The sequence below is a fragment of the Hoplias malabaricus genome, chromosome 6 (genome assembly GCF_029633855.1).
Source record: "Hoplias malabaricus isolate fHopMal1 chromosome 6, fHopMal1.hap1, whole genome shotgun sequence".
NCBI lineage: Eukaryota > Metazoa > Chordata > Actinopteri > Characiformes > Erythrinidae > Hoplias > Hoplias malabaricus.
In genome coordinates, this window is record NC_089805.1 from 31,496,701 (window position 1) to 31,517,584 (window position 20,884).

The 20,884-nt window shown below is 38.8% G+C and overlaps 2 protein-coding genes across 2 annotated transcripts; both read right to left on the minus strand.

Annotated features, from left to right (window-relative positions):
• Window positions 1–1,636: 1,636 nt before the first annotated feature.
• On the minus strand, window positions 1,637–8,339 carry sesn2 (sestrin 2). The gene is made up of 10 exons (XM_066674430.1): window positions 8,127–8,339; window positions 7,383–7,451; window positions 6,648–6,836; window positions 6,364–6,546; window positions 5,567–5,791; window positions 5,315–5,456; window positions 5,077–5,189; window positions 4,010–4,200; window positions 3,095–3,239; window positions 1,637–2,646 (listed from the first exon to the last, which is right to left on the minus strand). Exons 1-10 carry the CDS (start codon window positions 8,130–8,132, stop codon window positions 2,560–2,562), a joined length of 1,350 nt encoding a protein of 449 aa, XP_066530527.1. The 5' UTR covers window positions 8,133–8,339; the 3' UTR covers window positions 1,637–2,559.
• A 5,114-nt stretch (window positions 8,340–13,453) lies between these two features.
• Window positions 13,454–20,269, minus strand: matn1 (matrilin 1). The gene is made up of 8 exons (XM_066675356.1): window positions 20,097–20,269; window positions 17,570–17,919; window positions 16,817–17,039; window positions 15,956–16,078; window positions 14,830–15,234; window positions 14,493–14,645; window positions 14,316–14,396; window positions 13,454–13,910 (listed from the first exon to the last, which is right to left on the minus strand). The coding sequence occupies exons 1-8, from the start codon at window positions 20,176–20,178 to the stop codon at window positions 13,861–13,863; spliced, it is 1,467 nt and encodes a 488-aa protein (XP_066531453.1). The 5' UTR covers window positions 20,179–20,269; the 3' UTR covers window positions 13,454–13,860.
• Window positions 20,270–20,884: the final 615 nt, after the last annotated feature.

The following is a 20,884-nucleotide window of genomic DNA, read 5'->3' on the forward strand; positions in this document are numbered from 1 at the left end:
TAAACATAATTCAGGTTATATGAAATGAAACTTCTGCATAATTTTCTTCGAGACTAATTTCTTCTCCCTTCACGTTACATTGTCGCCCTCCAGCGGCCACGAAGCGGGGTCCTGTTTTTATATTTATTTATTTATTTATGTTATATATTGCTTAAATATTGCTTAAATATTCTTCCATTAGCCCATTTTATCAGCTAAACTTAAAATAGAGGTCCACTTTGCAGTTCTACTGCTAGACATCCGTCCTACTGTTGCTCTGCATACATTGTTAACTCCATTTAACCTCGTTATTCAATGGTCAGAATCATTATTAATCACCGTTAAGCAAACAGTGCTCGTTATTTGGGAAGTAGATCATTCTCAGCGCTGCAGTGACACTGTGGCGGCGGTGTTAGAATGTGTTGTGCAGCACTTGAGCAACAGCTTGTATCGGTCACAGCATTGCTACAACATATTTTAAACACCGTGCCCCCTCAGAGTTCACTGTATTAGAAAACCTACCTTGTAGGGGAAATGGCTTATCTGGTGCTGCATATTTTTGTGCTGTCAATTCTCTAGTCCTTCATCAGAGGTGACCACATATTTTTGGACGATGGACTATTGTCAGGCCTGCAGTAACACTGAGGTGTTTAAAAACTCCAGCAGCAATGCTGTGTCTGATCCACTTGTACCAACCCAACACACACCAAGAGCCATATTGTATTATGTTTAAGTTTAATACTTCGTGCAAGTTGTTACATTATTTAACACTTTTGTTAGAAGACAAATGGTAGTTTCCCAAATACTGAATAAGATTCCTGTGATAAAAATATATTATCTAAACTCAATTATTCTATTCCTGGGGGAGGAGGGCATTGGGTGCTTTATCCAGCAGGAGCGTAAGGAGCAGGACGTGGAGCAACATTTTTCTGAACATAATGTATTTGTATACTAATGAGGGGAATGTCTCTAGGAGGGGAATAACATTTAATAAAATCTTCTGAATTTTATAGATTGTCCCTGGGTCATGTTGTTGGAAAAAATATACAAACACGTCACAAGTCAGAAACTCTATGTCCTGATGAGTAGCGGTGCTTAAGGGAAAAGGTCTTGTTGCGTCATTATACACACCATCACACCACCACCACATTAGTGTCTATGCAGTATTGCGAGTGATCCACCAGCCAAGTAAGTGGTATGGCTCGATGTGGTCCTGACCACTGAAGAATCGAATGAAAGAGGGCTAATACAGCATGCAGAACAATAGATGTACTGAAGCCTGTAATCTGATCAGTGTAAATGTTCAGTTAAACACAAACCTGTTTATAGTTACAATTTATCATCACTGGTCATTTTGTAGCTACAGGAAGCTGCGGGTCATGAGTGATGAACCAAAACCATATCTATGTTACTGCTGTGCATTCTCACTGACTCTGAAAAGGGAAATGTTTGTGTGTGTGTGTGTTTGGGGAAGGGGGGGGGCACCATACAATAAATGTTGGTTAGAGTAGTTGTATGGCCTAAGTTGTGCCTTTATAGAGGGGAGGATATAAATAAACTAGGTAACCATGTATAATGCTTTCTAAAAACATTCAGATACTGAGGAGTGTAGAAACTTTCAAACATTCATTAATGTTAAAAATATGTTGTAAAAAATATATTTTATTTGACATAAAAATACATTAAGATATTCCACCAAGAACAGAAAAATAAGTGCATTTCCACCCAGAACCAGAGTGCTATAGTCCAGTGTTACCTAGTCCAGACCTCTGGAACACCCTGGTCTACAGTTCTGTTCCATGTGCCATTACACTTTAACCAACCAACCATCATTCATTCAATATCTGCTTAATGGATTTACCTGGAATCATTTGGTGCGAGGTGGGAATACACTCTGGAGGGGGCACCAATTCTTCACAGGGCCACACACACACAGAGCGGGACTCGAACGCACAACCTCCTGGTCCACCAACCAACCAGAACCATTTAATTTTAGGTACAGGTGTGTTGGAGATTGAGATAAGAACACAAATCAGGACCATCTGGTGATTACAGAGGACTGGATTAGAAAGCACTGCCATGAGTCAGAGGCAGCATGGAGACTGCATGCTAAGGGCCTTACTGAGCTATACATTCACATCAATTCACATGCACAGACAGACAGGGCAGAGAATACTGCACAAAAAGTTACACATTCACAGTATGATAAGCAAAAGGTCACCAGAAGATGATTAGAACATTTACACACAGAATCAGCACTGCTTCTCAATCTCAACCATGACCGTGTAGCAGCAGAATAACCATCACACCAAAAAACTGAAGAAACAATAAAGATCAAGCTTGTATGAATGTGTGTCTGTGGATTTGAGACAAAACTGGTGTTTTAGCTGTGTCTAATATTTCAACTTCATCAATTATTTTAATGCTTACAAATGTAGTTTGTGGTTTCATGACAAAAGTGTGTCTTTATTGAACTGTTATAATTGTTATAACAGTATTTTTAATGCCAATTTTAATGCTTAGCCAGAATTCTATTGCTTAATGGAGATTGATTTGTGCTTGTGTGTGTGTGTGTGTGTGTTAAGTCATGTAGCGTGTTATGGCTCTGAGTGCATAAAGCAAAGCTGCCTGCTGTCTTGCTTCCATCAGTATCAGGTTCACATGGACCTAAGGAAACAGGAGAGGAGAAAAACGCTAGGGTTAGGTTATCTGTATTCTTATTTTTGTTTTGCTCTGTTTAACCTTGTCTTTGTGCTCTCACGTGAACACAGATCCAATGCTGTGACTGGAAAGACTCAATAAGTGGGGCAATGCTGAAGTGCCTTCTATTTATGTTTAAGATTCAGCACAAAATCAGTACGACTTGTTCTATCCCTTGTTTTCAGACTTAGGTGGTTAAAAAAACTGAATGGTTTGTATTATTTCAGTTTGTTGGATGGCAGGCGTTCAAGGTACAAAATATAATGGGTTAATGCATGCAAAAAATTGTGTGTCCCATAATATGTTCCATTTAAAAGGAACTTGCGGTGAAACAGGTTGTTCTTTTTAGTCTTGAGTCTGACAATGATACAAAATAATTGACCGAAACCCTGCATACACTGATGGAATTACATACCTTTTCTGAATGGCGGAACTGTCTCCAAAAAGAGGAATACATTCTAAGTGTAGTCTTCTCTGGATGACATGCAACAGTCTTTACAAACACCTTCAAGCTACGTTCTAATAACTGGTTGACCTCACCATAGTCATAATCATCATACCTGCAGACAAACAAACACATACAAAATGAGCGTGAGCAGACTCGTGTTTTGTCAGCTTGTGACACAAAAGGCAAATTATCAATTGAAACTAAATGCTAACAAGGCCATCTTTGATTTGAGCTGAGAACAGGGAAGATGGAACAAACATAAAATCAAACTATTCATAACAGATTTATTTATATTTAATATGTGCTTTTGCAGTGCAACTGCGACCCTGAACTGGATAAGCGGGTACAGATAATGAATGAATGAATATTGCAGTGCAAACGTTCACTATCACAAATCAGTCATTTTCTGTATATGCTTCATCCTGTTCAGGGTCTCATTGGAGCCTAGCTGCAGACCCACACAGACGTGGGGGAGAACACACCTCACAGTTACTTAGGAATGAACCCAGGATCCCAACAGAGGAGCTGGAGCTGTGAGGCAGCATCTTTACCTGCAGTGTCACTGTGATTCACTTATTACCAATCATCAGTGATTTATTTTGAAAGTGCACACCTAACATTCACACGTGTTAATCAATCTTACTCTACAATCTTTCCTCTTCAGGGAGTGAAAAACCAGAAGAATATTATATTTCTGTCCAGATCAAACAAAAATCTAAGCCTTGTTTTTTATGTAAACGTATGCAACAACATGGAAAGAAGGAATAGCATTATTAATCAGTTAACTACATGAAGTACTTCTCCATCACATTCCCAGTACCATTTAAAATGTCTAAAATGAAACTGCAATCATAGCATTAGCATTATTAATATATGTTTGACCTGATGCCATAGATGCAGTGTATGTAGTTCCAGAGTGCTTTGCGGAGGGTGGAGGTGTCCACATGTGTGTGCATGGCCATGGTGTGATATGTGAGACCACACACTACTTGGAACTTCTCATCCAGTAACTGCGCCATCTCTGCATACAGTCTGTTCATCAGAGAGAAACCATGATCCTCCCATGAGTAGTCCTGAAATTAATTAAATACACAGTCATCAAGAGGTGGAACATCTGGCAGATATACAGCGTCTCATTGTTGAGATCAGGCTAATATACTGTTTGACCATTGTCAGCAGATATGACATAAATATTCTCATCACAAATGTGAAAGGTCAAATCCCACTTTATTCCGATCAAGGATCAAAATAATCACCCAGATTTTGTCACAGGTTTTCAAAACATTTTAAGATTGAATAAAGCTGATCCAGATCTCACAGGACAAGGAATTCCAGGATTTTCTGTGCATTTAAATGTGGTCTATGTCTCTCTACGTGGTCATCTGGGGGACAAATAATATTTTAGCATTATTTACTTTTTGCAGAAGTGCTTTTTTCTTTTTTCTTTTTTAAATAACAAAACCCATATAAATTACATGGGAATGTTTCTCACTTTTGTCAACAGACTTTAATGAAATTAATCAATTTTTGTTACATTGAAAACAAAAAGATGTTTTTAATTTTTTCCTCAGACATTTCTCAGGAACATGCAAATTAAGTGTGTGTGTGTGTTCAGAGAAAAACAGAGATTTATTTACATAAATATGTAACATATCCAAATCTAATATTTAGCATGGAAAAAAACAAGCTCCTTGTACTGCAGCATTTAATTTATTTTAGAACTTGAGAGTTTCTGCTGGGTTATTTGACTACGATATCTGACTGTTGATAATCATATCTGAGACTTCATATATTTATAGCTAATAAACATATCAAAGCAGTGGTTGATTTAATTACTGTCTGCTTCATTTCTGATCATATTAAACAATATCGGCTGATATCTGTGTCATAAAATTTCATATGATTTGGACATTTGGACCTGTGTGTGTGTGTGTGTGTGTGTGCTGCACCTGAGCTCTCATTGTTGGTGGGGACTGTTCTCCTCTTGGACTGAAGTCCTGATAAATGAAATCTGGCTCCTGAACAAATCGTGAAATAGAATCGGGGACAGCAGATTGCAGCACTGTTCGGGACCAAAAAAAAAAAAAAAAAAAAAAAAAAAAAAAAAAAAAAAGTTAGTTCATTAGGGGAGTTGAGTTGTGTGTGAGTTTTGTGTGTGTAGTACACAAACAAGCAATTAATAGGCACCTTCTGCTGTTTCTAATAAACTCTCCGTCCTTTCTCTTTCAAAACGTGTAACCATCTCCTCCAGACTGAACTCTTCATCATGCTGTTGAACCATCATCATCCTCTCCATCAACAGCTGAACTTCATTGACAGCGTCTGTCCACTGTCATAAACACAGAACATATCTCACATTAGGACTACCCATTATTCACTGGCCTGCAGTTTGACACTATTATTAAATGCTGATTCTCAGTCACAGTCTAAATACTGAACCTCCTGTTGATTAGCGGTCTTTTCTGGTAGAGGGGAAGATGACTGAGAGAGGTTTCCCACAGGAGATGCTGGAGGGTGTTGCTGCTCTGCCGGACTACCAGGCTCTGGGTGAATGCCACAGCCCCAGATGAACGATGCCAGAGAGTGGGCATGGCTCATAAGCACAACTGCTTGAATTAGCTCAGCTAATGACCAGCGAGGCTCTGCACCTGGACATACTAGCTCCTGGTGGATGCAAGAGATGGAGAAATTTAAAAAACATTCAATGTATGAGTTTAAATGCTCTGTGATAACTGACAATATGTTTCAGGACTTGTTCTAGTTGAATGTGATCCTATGCCTTTCACATGTAAAATATATCATAACAGACCAAACACAGGCTAAAGAATAGTAAAATCAAATAAAATTGAAATAATTTTATATTAACTTGCTTTGTAAGTTAAAACTCCCCATCCCTTGATGAACAGTTACCTTTGTGGATATATAACACTTATATGAGAGCAAAAACATTCAAACTAAACTGAATATAAACCTACCTGTAGAAAGTGAAATAATTATATAAAAAATAAGAGTAAGATATGAAATATTCATGATGACTTAATATTAATAATACAGTGGGGTAAAATATGTTTTTCCAGTCCTATACTGTGAACCTTTACTGCTTTGAAAATGAAGTATTTATTCCCTACACAATTACGTGAATAAACTAATCAAATTTGTTATAAAAACTGAAATTAGAAATCAGATTTCATCCAAAAGCCTTTGAGGTATACTAAATTCACATAGTAATAAATCACCTGTATGTGTTCCTGGGTGATAAGCCATGGCCTGTGAGCTAGCAGTTTGTTTAGTGTCTGCAGACGCTGGATTTTAGGAGAGGCACAGTGAAGGCCTCTGAGCCAGGATTCATCACCTCCAGCCAAAAGGAATGCAGAGGTGTGCAACTTCACCAGGTAAGAACACTGATGCCGTGCAGATGCCTGCATAGACAAACAGAAAAAAAACATCACAACAGTGCCTGAAACTCACTGACCGGCATGCAGTCAATCTAGAGAATATCAAGCATGGTATCTTCTCTCACCATGATGATAATGTAGTGTCTCCATGACAATGGTAAAGGGCCATCTGCCTGCAGCAAAGCATTTTGGGTTCGCAAGAAACAGCTCAGGTAGGCAGGATGCAGCCGCATTATTGAAACGAGATGATCAGCATGACTAACTGACAACAGGTCTTCTGTCATCACCTCCTGCCCTGTTCCTTCATCCAAAATCTAAGAGGGTGGTAAAAGAAATTAAAATAATAAATAAATAAATAAATAAATTACACACATATTTTAACTTGACACCTAAATACAGTCTATATCACTACTAATATAATTGCAGCCAACAAGAAAAACAACAATGACATGTATCAAGACACTTACTTATAATAAAAATTCAAAATTATGACATTGTTTTCTAGAGATTGCATGACAGAACATGACAACAATCAGTGTGAGTGTGTGCTGTTTCAGGGTGAATTTATTAGATTAAATTACCAGATCCTCTTCTTTCTATATTCATTCTCATGTTTTTACTGATATCATCGCAATATTTAAATGCATCATTATTGATTTGCCATCTCTAATTTTGATATCTACACTGCTGAAATTATCATTGGGTATACTTTACATTTACTCTTATGAAAAATAAGTTTGTTACTGAAAAATATACTCAAAGCTGGCAGGAGCATTTAACAACCACTCAGAAAAGCTCAGTGGATATTCATTGTTAACAGTTTAATTGATTGATGTTTATGGTTCAAACATGAAACGCACCACTTCAGCTGGTATGAAGGCACTGGGCCCTGAGGACAAAGGTTGAGGGAGTTCAACAGCACTCTCCTCCTGGGAGAAAAAGGGAAGGGAGAGAGGGAGAGAGAGAAAAATCTGTGCTGATAATTTTCAGGTTGACATTTTCTTTGGCAACTTTAGATAGCTTCTAGTGAGCTTTACTCAATCATTTAGCTTATGCACTCAGACAAGAACATGATTATCTAGCTTCATAAAATCGGTTTCTAGTGCAGCAGTGACATTCAGTCTCCTGTACAACTACAACCCTTATATCTTTGAAGGGAATTTAACTTTTCATTCTAAAGATAATGAGTGCAATTAAAAAGTGTCCTAGTCTGCAGTAATACAGATATATTTAAGTAATCATATTAATCGCCAGTTTCTTGTTGGAAATTTACTTCCACCTTAAACAGTGCAGCTCAATTCTGTTGCACCATTTAAGGTGGAATGAAAAATTAGACTACGAAGCAAGCGAAGACGACGCTGATTGAGGTTCGTTAGACAGACTTCATCTGCACTTTAATTTATATTGCCGTTATTTTATAAATGTTACACTTTACTGTAATTAAAGTCACTGTAAATAAGGTCGGATTTGTTGCTGAACACAACAGTCCCATCGCCGTCAGGTGCAGCTCTAACTGCGCAGAGACTCAACACTGAGCTAACGCTCCAGAAACAATTCCCAAAACGAAACCAGGACTGAACACTCGCTCAGGCCGGGAACCCCACCTTCATCAGACGAGGTCTGCCGCTGAGAGGCACGGAGAAGGTTCAGAAATGTTAAGTTGAGAATGCGCTGAATTCTGCCGGCGTTACTTTAGCTCCGCTCGGTTCCGCCGCCACTCACAGCTGCCGCTGAAAACAGGAAGCGCGCGCGCACAGGGGGCGGGGATCCCTGATTCCACAGCGCTCGGCAGTTGCATCACTTCAGCGTGACGCAATCGAGCAGCAAGAACCGGTGTTTGACGAGTTGTGCTACCTTGTCGAAATACGGTACTTTGCAGCTCTGCGCATGCTCAGACCAAAATTTTTAATGTTGTCATGTGTTTTTCTTGTTAAATGTTTTTCTCCGGAGCATTACACAATCATAGTTTTTCATACAACTTTTATTATTTGCTTGAGTGTTAAAAAAGTGTACACAGCGAATTAAATGTAAAATATATATATTCATTCATTCATTATCTGTAACCCATCCATCCATTATCTGTAACCGCTTATCCAATTTAGGGTCGCGGGGGGTCCAGAGCCTACCTGGAATCATCGGGCGCAAGGCGGGAATACACCCTGGAGGGGACGCCAGTCCTTCACAGGGCAACACAGACACACACACACACATTCACTCACACACTCACACCTACGGACACTTTTGAGTCACCAATCCACCTACCAACGTGTGTTTTTGGACTGTGGGAGGAAACCGGAGCACCCGGAGGAAACCCATGCGGACACAGGGAGAACACACCAAACTCCTCACAGACAGTCACCCGGAGCGGGAATCGAACTCACAACCTCCAGGTCCATATATATATATATAAAAAGGCGATTGCTCTAAGAATGCTTCCCCAAAAATGTCAAAAAATAAGTGATCAAATATATTCTGTTGTGTGTATATGTCAGTGAATAAATATGCACTACAACACGTTCAATAGCGAAGCAGCGAAGTGCAGCGAAACGAGACGAGCCATTGGATAAATGCTGGGCTTTGTCCCGCCCATCGGACGCTCAGCGTCTCTGGGGGTCTATGGGGCAGTGGGCTGGCCTCGGCTGGCCCGGACGCTCAGCTTCTGCATGATGATTGGATGATCTGTCTGAGGCTGAATCCCTTTTTGATTGACAGCGAAATGAGCGAATCAGCGATCATTTGGTGTAAAGATTCGTGGGAGCATTAAATTTTCATTCTGTTCTGAGTTGAACCAGACTTTCTTAATCTTCTTAGCGGCATTTTCTTTGTTAAAAACGACTAGTGACAAATCGAGCTTCTATTTCTGGTGGGGGTTTTTGTAGCTGCTTGTGTTTGGAGACTGACTTCTATCACTCTTTCTGACTTCTATCTCAGTTGCTGAGCCCCTCCAACGTCACAAAGCACTCACAGGTGGACACACTTCACATGGGCCAAGGCCGTTTAAGCAGCCTAGCTCTGCTGGCCATTGAGAGGACACTAGTCAAGTCCCTGGAAAAGACGCCTTGTTGGTACGAAAGGGTCACAGATCATTTTCTTGAAAAGGAACGGAGGGTAGAATTTACGTATAAATAAACCGACACATTTTATGATGTAGGCCGAAATTGAGCTTCCCCTCCTTGAAAGACCAGCATCCGCCACTGATATAAAACCATTTCTTATCACCGTAGTAGTTTTAAAATTTCTTTGATAAGGGGATTTGGGTTGTGCATTTCTTCTGCTTATCTTTCTGTAGGCAGCATCTTCTGGTACACTACATTTAGCTTACCTACTATATTATTTAAACAACTGTACACCATGGCAGCACATTTCAACGTACCACAACTCGTCAGAACACCCGACAGAGAATAAAATACCTAAACAAGATTCCAGCTCTGATACCGATAATACTGCGGGTATAATATTGCAGTTATGATACCGATAATATCCCAGCTCTGATACCGATAATACTGCGGGTATATTATCGCAGCTCTAATACCAATAATACTGCGGGTATAATATTGCAATTATGATGCCGATAATATCCCAGCTCTGATACCGATAATACTGCGGGTATAATATTGCAGTTATTATACCAATAATATCCCAGCTCTGATACCGATAATACTGCGGGTATATTATCGCAGCTCTAATACCAATAATACTGCGGGTATAATATTGCAGTTATTATACCAATAATATCCCAGCTCTGATACCGATAATACTGCGGGTATATTATCGCAGCTCTAATACCAATAATACTGCGGGTATAATATTGCAGTTATTATACCAATAATATCCCAGCTCTGATACCGATAATACTGCGGGTATATTATCGCCGCTCTAATACGAATAATACTGCGGGTATAATATTGCAATTATGATACCGATAATATCCCAGCTCTGATACCGATAATACTGCGGGTATAATATTGCAGTTATTATACCAATAATATCCCAGCTCTGATACCGATAATACTGCGGGTATATTATCGCAGCTCTAATACCAATAATACTGCGGGTATAATATCGCAGTTATGATACCAATAATATCCCAGCTCTGATACCGATAATACTGCGGGTATAATATCCCAGCTCTGATACTGATAATACTGCAGGTAAAATATCGCAGCTATGATACCGATAATATCGCAGCTCTGATACCGATAATACTGCGGGTATAATATCCCAGCTCTGATACCGATAATACTACGGGTATAATATCCCAACTCTGATACCGATAATACTGTGGGTATAATATCCCAGCTCTGATTCTGACAATACTGTGGATTAGTGCTGGGTGATATGAGCGCAAATCAGTATCACAATTAATTGTACATTTTACCATGATTACAATAAATGAACGATTATTTTGTTTTTGTATTTTTGATCGTCATAGTTCAGTGACAAGGCTTGTAAATGCTTCAGTATTAAAGCTGGGATATTTTTTCTAATGTCGCTGGGAGCTTGTTCCTCTCTTGTTTTCTGAGCACTGTTTATATTTGGTGTGTGATTATGCTTTGGTCACTGAAACAGTTTTTTCTCAGCATTTACATTCGACTTCTTTTTTTCAGTGTCGTCATAATAATAGTTAAAAAAACAGCACGTACACAAACCACAGACACAGCGTTTTGTTTTTTGATATGAGCTGCTTGCTTGGTCTGCCTCAGCATTTTTTTGCTTCCATATGATAGGAGCAGAATCACGTGACTACAGCTTGGTAATGTGGTTTTCAAGGGACAATATATTAACACACGATGGGGACATAACAGAATAAATAAATAAATAATAATAAAAAAAATAATAAAAAGATAATATACTGTGTTTGCTATCCCAGTTCTGATTACAATAATAATTCAGGGAATAATATTTCATCATTAATAGTGATTCCAATACAGAGGTTATCGTGATAATTATACAGATAATACCATTAGGATACTTCCTAATATTGTAGCACTTCCATTCAGTCTCAGTCTCTGTCTTATCGCAGTCTCACAATTATTTTGCCTCTTGTCTCAGATTCAGAGTTAGGTGGACTTGTAGGTTCTCAGGATTGTTTCATAACTGAAGTCTTTGGAATATGTTCCTTTAATTCCTGATTATTAGCCATATATTCAAACAGAATAAAAACCTTTCTTTACACTTTTCAAATAAAATCTGCTCTTGGATTGGCAAACAATATAAATAAATCACTCCTCTTCTACTTAACTGTCCAATTAGTGACCTTTTTTAATATTCAATAATGTGCATTTTCATCTGTGCACTGAGATGTTTTTGGTACATTACTAAATAAGATCTGAAATAATATTTTTCCACAGTGCAGTAATCACCATCATTTTCTCTGCAGAATTTCTCTACAGAAAGAAAATCAGCTCTTTGAATATGCTGCTACATTTCGGTAGCTGTTGTTTAACTTTTCCAGACATCTAAAAGAAAGCTCAAGGAAAGGCATTTTATTTCCCCTCAATTCTTTTTACTATTAATTTCTAAAACAATTCTTAATGGTTATCAAAATGAGAATTCTTTATATTTTTGTACATACATAAAATGGTGGACTCTTTGCTTTCTTCATTAAAAAAATCATTCACAGCATTCAAGCTGGTACTAAAAATATTATAACATCATGTAAGTATAAATTCTTATTCATCAGCTCACTACTCCATTACATATTTTACTGCAAAAAACACAGACTAATACAAGGTGGACCCTGTTAGGGTTTATTTGAAACTATGTGTTTCTTACTGCTTACTTACTTCTTACTGCATTCTGCACTACAGTTTGTTTTGCAAAGTTAGTAAAGTTTGCTAGCGAAGTTAAACCAGTGAAATTCACAGGGTCAAAGCAAACAGCACTGACATTGTTCATGTGAATACAAGTATGCTGAGACATGTTACATATAAGGTTTTTGTTGGTCAGCAAGTACTACAATCAGTGGTTAATGCTTTAGTCAAGTCACATTTGTTTTGTTTGTTTTTTTGTTTCTCTGATTAATGGAGCATCAATCTGATAAGACCACAAAGCTAAAGACAGTGTCTATTACAGTTTTAAGTATTCATTAAGTATTTATTAAACAAACAGAAAATAGTTTTGAAATTTAAGAGCATCCTAAGCCACATATCTGTAGGCTACAAGTTGTCAGTCCATCAGCCTTACAACGTCTTGTAAATGAAAAAAAAAAAAAGATTTTTGAGTTTGTCTTTATATTTTACTCTTTTACAGGCCTTAATCCTTTCAGTGGAATTATGCTTCACTCTCACGCACAAGCAGACACACACACACACACACACACACACACACACACTCACATATATGCACAGTGTACTGTAAGCTCCTTTTAACCTTTTGCACCTGGGGGTCCCATTCATGTTCTTTGTATTTGTGTGGGTTTTAATCTAAATAAAGTTGCAGATTGAGTGAGTTAATCTGAAATGTCAAGATGAATGATTTTCTCCTGTGCTACAAGGTTTTTGAAATGAGGCTACTCTTTCTTAATTGTGTATAATATACCCCTTAAAAGGGCAAGTGCAGTAGACTGCACTTTTATAGTCTATGAGTGTCACCATCTACCATGGTCACTGAATCATTTAAATCCACTGTTAATTAGTATTATTCCACTCTCTGGCTATTCATTGACATACACACAAATGCACAAAGGAAAAATACAGACACAAGACAGATTTTATTGAATCAGAACAAGCAAGTTGGTCTTTAACAGCTTGTTTAGTGTTTAAATATGTGAGCCCATGTCTATGTCTGTGTGTGTGTGTGTGTGTGTGTGTGTGTGTGTGTGTGTGTGTGTATGCATGTAGGCGGTGTGTTTGTGTGTGTGTGTGTGTGTGTGTTACTGAGAAATTATTACCTGGACTACTTCATTTCAGAAAATATATCCAGTATCCACCCATATATTTCAAGTCCAATCTTGTATTAAATTAATATATATATATAGATAGAAAGGAGAAAAGGAGGCAAGAGAGAATCTTTCACTGGGTAAGTTGCCCAGCTGACTGCATAAAGTACAACTTGGAAAAAAAGGACACTTAATCAGAGGGAATAATGTGTAAATAATGCTTCCTGTTGGAAAATAATTTTTTTTCTTTTCAATGCTCACATATATCTGATGACTGTAATGGTAAAACCAGGCATGTCAGGATCACCTTAATGATCAGTGCTTCATCCCTATGGAACTTGAACAATGTTTTACTAGCAAAAAAAAGGAAAGGAAGCAGTAAGGAGGAATTTGGGCAAAGAAGGGATATTTTACAAAAGTCTTGAGGGGTGGAGTTGTGAGGGAAAAGTGATGGTCCCTCAAACTATTTTGTTCTCCAGGGCGGCAATCCTCTTTGTTACTCCCTCCAGTGATACAGTTGTCAAGGAAAAATCCACATGCTATAATTCATGCTTTATTCACTTTTGGTATCCTCAGAAGTCCAGCATAGTTTATTGATTCATTCTCCTGCATGGTTCATAGATAAAGCTGTGATGGCTGAATGCTGGTTATGCAATCTATTTATATATATTCTACTACAAAAATGTGTTCTGAATATTGCCTTATACTTGTAACTTATACTGACTACAAATAATTAATTTCTCTGTTCTGATTGCATAGTCCAAGTATTTTCATTCTGTCACATACCAGCACTGGTTGCAATAGAAAATCACCCACACTATTTGTACTTTGGAACCCCAATTTACTCACACTTTCACATACTTACCCCCTTTAGACCTAAAACTATACAACATGTAAAGTCTGAAAAGGATATATTTCTTTGTTAATGCCTGTAGCGCCTCTTCCACTTTCTTTTGGAATTTAGTAATAGAATCACATTCACAGGGGTCCTCCGCTGCAAGTGACAAATCAAAGAGAGCAATGAGTGTAAGTTAAACATATCAGGATATTTGTGTAGTCTGACTTCTCATGTGAAAGCATATATATAAACCTGGACAAGTGTTGATTTGCAGCTTCTTGGCGATCTGATTCATGGTTTTGAAGTCAGCAGTGTAGAAGTAATGATCAGCAATAGGCTCAGATGCGATCTCTTTTAACTCGTCCTCAACAGCGTTTCCAACTCCCACAGCATACATATTGAAGCCTAAAAACATATTGAAACTTATAAAGAAATCTCTCAAAACTCTTGTGCCCCTTACTACATGTTTCTCTTTAAACTTTAGATCATAAAAAGATAAAGTATCAAACAACCTTTTCTTTCTAGTGTTTAAGATTATTTTTGCATTAAGATGGGTTTTTTTTTTCATGATGAAGCAGTGCTCTATTACCATTTTCCTTGGCCTTCTTTGCTGCATCTCCAATGTAGTCCTGTGATCTGCCATCAGTGAATACGATGCCCACCTTGGCCGCTCCTGGCCTGGACCCCTGACTGGGTGTGAAGCTATTGTCCAGCAGGAAGCGGAGGGCTTGGCCAGTCATTGTCCCACGTTCCATGTAGTCCATCTTCTTCACTGCGTCTTTCACATCCTTCTTGGTGTTGTAGCGTCCAAGGGGGAACTCCTGCTTGACAGAGCTGGAGTATTGCACCAGGCCCACATGTGTACCCCTCTCTGACACATCCAGCTTGTCTACAATCTGGTTGATAAACTTCTTCACCAGCTCAAAGTTCTCTGGCCTCACGCTTTTCGACCCATCGATCAGGAAGACCACGTCTGTGGCTACATCACCGCAGGCTAAGAATGGAAAAAAGCACGTTGGAAAAATGTGAGAATTGTGTTTTTTATTGTAATTGTACAATATGTAATTACATATTTCCTGTGCAGGTGGCAGGCAGCCATCCTCAGCACCTGGAGAGCAGTTGGGGGTAAGATGCCTTGCTCAAAGGCATTTCAGTCGTGGATGTTGAGGGAGGAGACAGTGCTGTTCCTTCACTCCCCCCTCCCCCATTTTCCCGCCGGATATGAGGATCGAACCAGCGATATTCCAGTCCCAGACAGTCAAAAACATTTTTATTGTTTGAAATACTCTTCTGTGTTGCTGTAATACTTCCATGCTGCTGTAACATACTACATTCTCTATACTTTAAGTGCACTGCTACTTTTATGAATTCAGTATCCACATTAAGCAAATATAATGTTTTGAAGAAAGTCACCTGGCTGATTATTTAATTTCTTTGCAAAACTGAGAAGGTAGCAGTGACACTGCAGATTATACATATGGCTGATGGACCATTTTCATTTGTCATTTTACAATAGTTTTGCACTGCAGATATTTAAAATATACCCCAGTCTGTTCCAATACAGCTGAATAAATGCTCAAGATTTATGAATTAATTTCTTTCTTCTAATATAAACTGATGTTAGAGTGTGAACTGAAAATTGTGCTGCTTGGTCTCCATGTTTGAAAGACTTGCACTTAGTTAAGAATGTAATACAGTTTACCCAACATACTCACCACTGCAGGTACGGCCATCTGCCTTGAGTGTGTGGCCCTCCCTGCAGGCACACTTGAATGATCCGGGCACGCTGATGCAAATATGCTCACAGTCATGATCACCTGTCGCGCACAGGTCCGACACTGTGCCACCGTGGGTGTCACGCACACACACACACAGGACGGTAGGTGGGGTGAGTTAGAAGGGAAAGAATAAAACTATGTGAGGTGAGAAATGGAAGAATAAGTATGTCACATTTTAATGATTTGCTGCTCAGAATCTCAAAATCAGCAAATCTTTAAAACAGACTAGAACATATCAGAGGACCAGACACTTGAGGTCTTGCAGATTATTTCTGGTGGATTATGACGTGGTTCCAGGTGCCTGTTGCTCTGATGCTACAGCAGTGGTTCTCAACTTTGATTAACACTTTATGATGACATGACCAGTAAGAATTTTGAGAAACATACCTTTCAAATACATGAGCATACTGCCATATGCAGACTTTGAGTACATCTCAAATTAAGTAAACAGCTTCTGTAAAGATCACATTTGGCCTGATGATCGGTTTGATGATTGGTTTGATTACAGTGATTCTTTGTAACTCTCAATTGCTTTTGGTTAATTATATGTTGTAGATGTTGGGAACCACTGCACTACAGTAACTCCATTCACATCACTGCTTCTCTCCCCACCTCAAGAGATGCATTGTGCTATCTCCTGAGTGTGGGGCAGAAAAGAAAACTAAAAGATTGCATGCCTGCAGAAACCCCCATGCCCACTACAGCCTCTCTAGACTACGCATTTACTTCCTGAGGTGTCCTGTCCGTATTTCCATCCCTCCTTCCTTATCCTCCCTTACTCCTCCCTCTCCTACTCACCACAGAAGGCCTCCTGGAATTTCTTGGTGAGCTTCTCAATGAGGCTGTAACTCTCCACATAGTCCGTGTGCTCCTCTAGAGGCTCACTGGCCATCTGCTTCAGTGTGTTCATGTCCACCCGGCCCACACCGATGGCAAATATCTCAATACCTGACTCCCGTGCTTTCACCGCAATGTCGCGCACATTGTCCTGTGGCCGGCCATCGGTGACAATGATAGCCACCTGAGGCAGGAGTCAAGAAGACATACTATCAGCCCATTTTAATCATAAGTTTAAGTAAATAAATGATGTCCAGGGCCAGGAAATACTGGGTCACAGGGCAGTGTAAAAAACTAAATACAGTTACAAAACAGATCTGGTCAACACACACACACACACACACACAAAAACAATAACTACAAAATTAGTAGACAATCACACAATGCTGGTCTCAAAGCCTTAAATTTTAAATAGCCTTAAATTACATATAATTCAATAAATGCACAGCCCTTAACATGACGTATGATCATGTTAGTGTATAACAGGCCTGAACAGATCAGGTCTATGCCAGAAATGGAAAATCATTTAAATAGCTCTGTGACAGCTACCAAATAAGTAATGCTATGCTTCTGGCAACAGAAATATACAACAAGACAGTTTGTGTGGTCATGAGAAATATGTGTAACTCTGCAATTGTAAGTATATTTGAATAGAGAAATAATGGTGTTTATATACTGTAATTCCTTTCTTATCCTCTAGATGGTATATCTGACCTTGCTGATATCTGGGGATTTGACTCGTGCCCCCTCTGCCTCGCTGAAGGCCACATTCATAGCAAACTGAATGGCCAGGCCGGTCATGGTGCCGGAAGACAGGGGCTCAATCTTGGACACAGCCTTGATGAGACCAGCCTTCATCTTGTGGGATTTCAGAGAAATCTCGTTCTTCACCCGGCTGGCGTAGTTTACCACCCCAACACGTGTTGCATCAGGCCCCACATCCAAACCCTCTATCACTTTATTGAGAAAGACCTTGACCTGCTCGAACTCAGAGGGTCTAACACTCCGAGAGCTGTCGATGATGAACACAAGGTCAGTAGGCTTGGTGTTACACAGCCCTGCAGCTACAGACAGAGAGGGAATGGTAAAGAGAGAGACACACACAAAGGAATGAGCGTACAATTTGGCTATTGACTTTCAAACAATACCCCAATCAGTTATCTACATATATATATATATATATTTTTTTTTTTTTACTTTTGATAATAACCTGAGAAACTGGCTTTTCTCCAGAAACATAACAAAATTTATATTAAATATTTTTGTAAGAGATTATAGACAATTCCAAAATTGGTACTGAATTCCTTTTTCATATGCAGTTTTACACAACTCATGTCTTGCAAGAGATAATAAGAGAAAAACGACAGTTATTTAGCATGGGTTCACTGTAGGTACCTTTTTTAAAACCAGATCACAAGAAAACTAACTCCAGAGGGATATCAGATGTTTTGTTTCAAAAGGAACATGCAATAGATTAAGCAAAGTACAAAAATGTAACATTGCTCAACTCTGAGCACTGCTCCTTATCAGCTCTGAGTGTTGGTTTATTCACTTAAGATAGCTGTGACTAGCTGTGTAAGTTGAGGGTAACATGATCACACTGATACTGGGTGGGGAAGCAGGGTGGTGGTTGTAGAGGTGGGGGGGGGGGGGGGGGAGTCTAAGTGTAAAGTCTGCATGTAGCTCAATAAATGTACAGTGTTGGCACAGCTCATAATAACTCCCATTGATTATACATTCACCCACAGGTATTTACTCGTAGGTACAGGCGCTCACACACACACACACACACACACTAAGAGTCCCAGACTGAAGGACTTCTTTGTACCAATGAAGTGAACAAAGTTATTTTTCCAGACAGCCAGTCTTCATCACTACTGAAATAACACTGCAGTCGCTTCTCTGTCAAAGTCAATTTGGATTCTGCTTGCTTTAGTATATCAACATTTACCTCATAACTCCTATCGGTTTTCAGGCTCCTGTATTTCATTATTCAGTTTAGTTTTTTTGTTGGTTGTTATTTTTCACTCCCAAATGAATACACAGTATCAATTTTGTTGATTTTATTTTACTGCATCATTTGACAGCAGCTTTCTTTTACATTCTGTAAAACATTCTTCATGAATTGACCAATAGGAATGCTATTAATAAAAAAAATTATTTTTACACAGATTTCCATTGAAAATTAAGATTTTCCCCTTCTCCTGTGAAGTTACTATAGATACATGTTTTGTTGTTGTTATTTTTTTTCCATTTGAGAGTAGCAATATACAAAAAATCTTTTTATGTAGAAATGTGTTCTCTTCATGTAGATTAAAAAAATTTGATTTTTCTCCAACTTATATTGGACCCTCTTATCAAATAAACAATACAAAGCTGTGCAGAAATCTTAGGTACCATACACTGTACACACTGTATATATTTAAACAAATGCATTCTCAGTAAGTGTGGTGCTTGTGTAAAGTTACAGTAAATCACAGTACATACAAATAAATAATAATAAAAAACATAAGAAATATAAGAGAATTATTTTCTATAAAGTAGTAGGTGTGAGTGAGTTTGAAGAACAATGTTTTGTTCAGATTCTCATTGATTGCATGAATTGAATTAAATAAATAACACACATTTAAAATCATTATTCATTAACCGGTAAAACTAGGTGTTGGATGATAACTTCTAATAATATGGACTGCCGCGAAGAGAGATTTGGAAAAAGTTAAACCAATAACCTTCACACACAGAATATCACACTTACTGGAATAAGGTTATTTGGTTTTATTCTAATGTTGGTCGTTATTTGTTGTTGTTTGTTTTTGTTTGAGTACTCAAATACATAGATTTGTACTTAGACACAAATCACTAAGTGATAAGGCACATAAGAACTGATGAAAGGTGGAGTACAGAGAACTTGTACAGAGTGTGACCACAGAGAAACAGTGGTGAGCTCAAAAATAAAACTGAAATTGGCACTGGTGAAGCAGGAAGTTAATGTCACTTAACTGTGCGTCAACATCATTCTCAGGTCTGAGCTTAAAAATACTGACCAGAGGTTAAAAAAAAACCCTCACAATCAAAATTAAAACATCCCTAGAGTGGATGGTCATGGTGGTGATGAGTGAGTCAGAGATGGGTTCACATTTAGAGTGTTAATCACCTGAGTGCTGAAGCAAAGACTATTAATCAGGTGCCATACATTAATCACACTAATGTTTCTAATGAAAGACACAATTGCTTTTCTCACCCATAGCAGCAGCATTTCTGAAGTCCACAGTGGCTTGAGTTCCTAGGATGCACAGCAGCATCACAAACGGCAGCAACACCATCCTGTATGCAGTGGGAGTCCTAACGACAGCTTCGGCTACCAGACACAGACTGATTCACGCAGAGAGAGAGACCCTCGTGTTATCAATACAGTCACACACTTTTACACATGCAAACGCTGCAGGTTTAGAGACATCCCCCTCAGACCTGTCTCCATAAGGTGTGTGTGTATGCAAGAGTGTGTCTGGGGTGGGTTGGGGGGCCTGGAGGAATACCTGTTCCAAAAAAATTTTGGATAGGAGTTTGGATAGGAAAGACAAACACACCTTGATCTGTGCACTGTGCGTCTGTTTCAGTGTATTCATGTGTGAAAGTGTGTATGCATATAAGGTGGACCAGGTTCGTTTGGGGCCCTGGGAGGGGCCTCTGAGTTGGGGCTGGACTCGAATAAACATCTAGAAGAATCTCTCTTTTCTAGCTGGTTTTCCTCTCAAATTAATCTCACACACACATGGGAGTTTATACGCAGGAAGTGTGCGGGAAGCACGAGTGCCATACTAACACAGCTAGTCCTGTTCCACCTTGTGTGTATGTGCACCCTACATATGCCACATAGTGCTTTCTGCATCCCGGTTCAAGTGTAGGTATGTATGTACGGGATTGTGTGTGCATATGCACATCAGCTCACAGCAGCCTGAGACGTTCTAGGACAATTTGCAGCTCTTGTAAAGGATCGTTTCATGTGTGTGTGTATATATATGTATATAT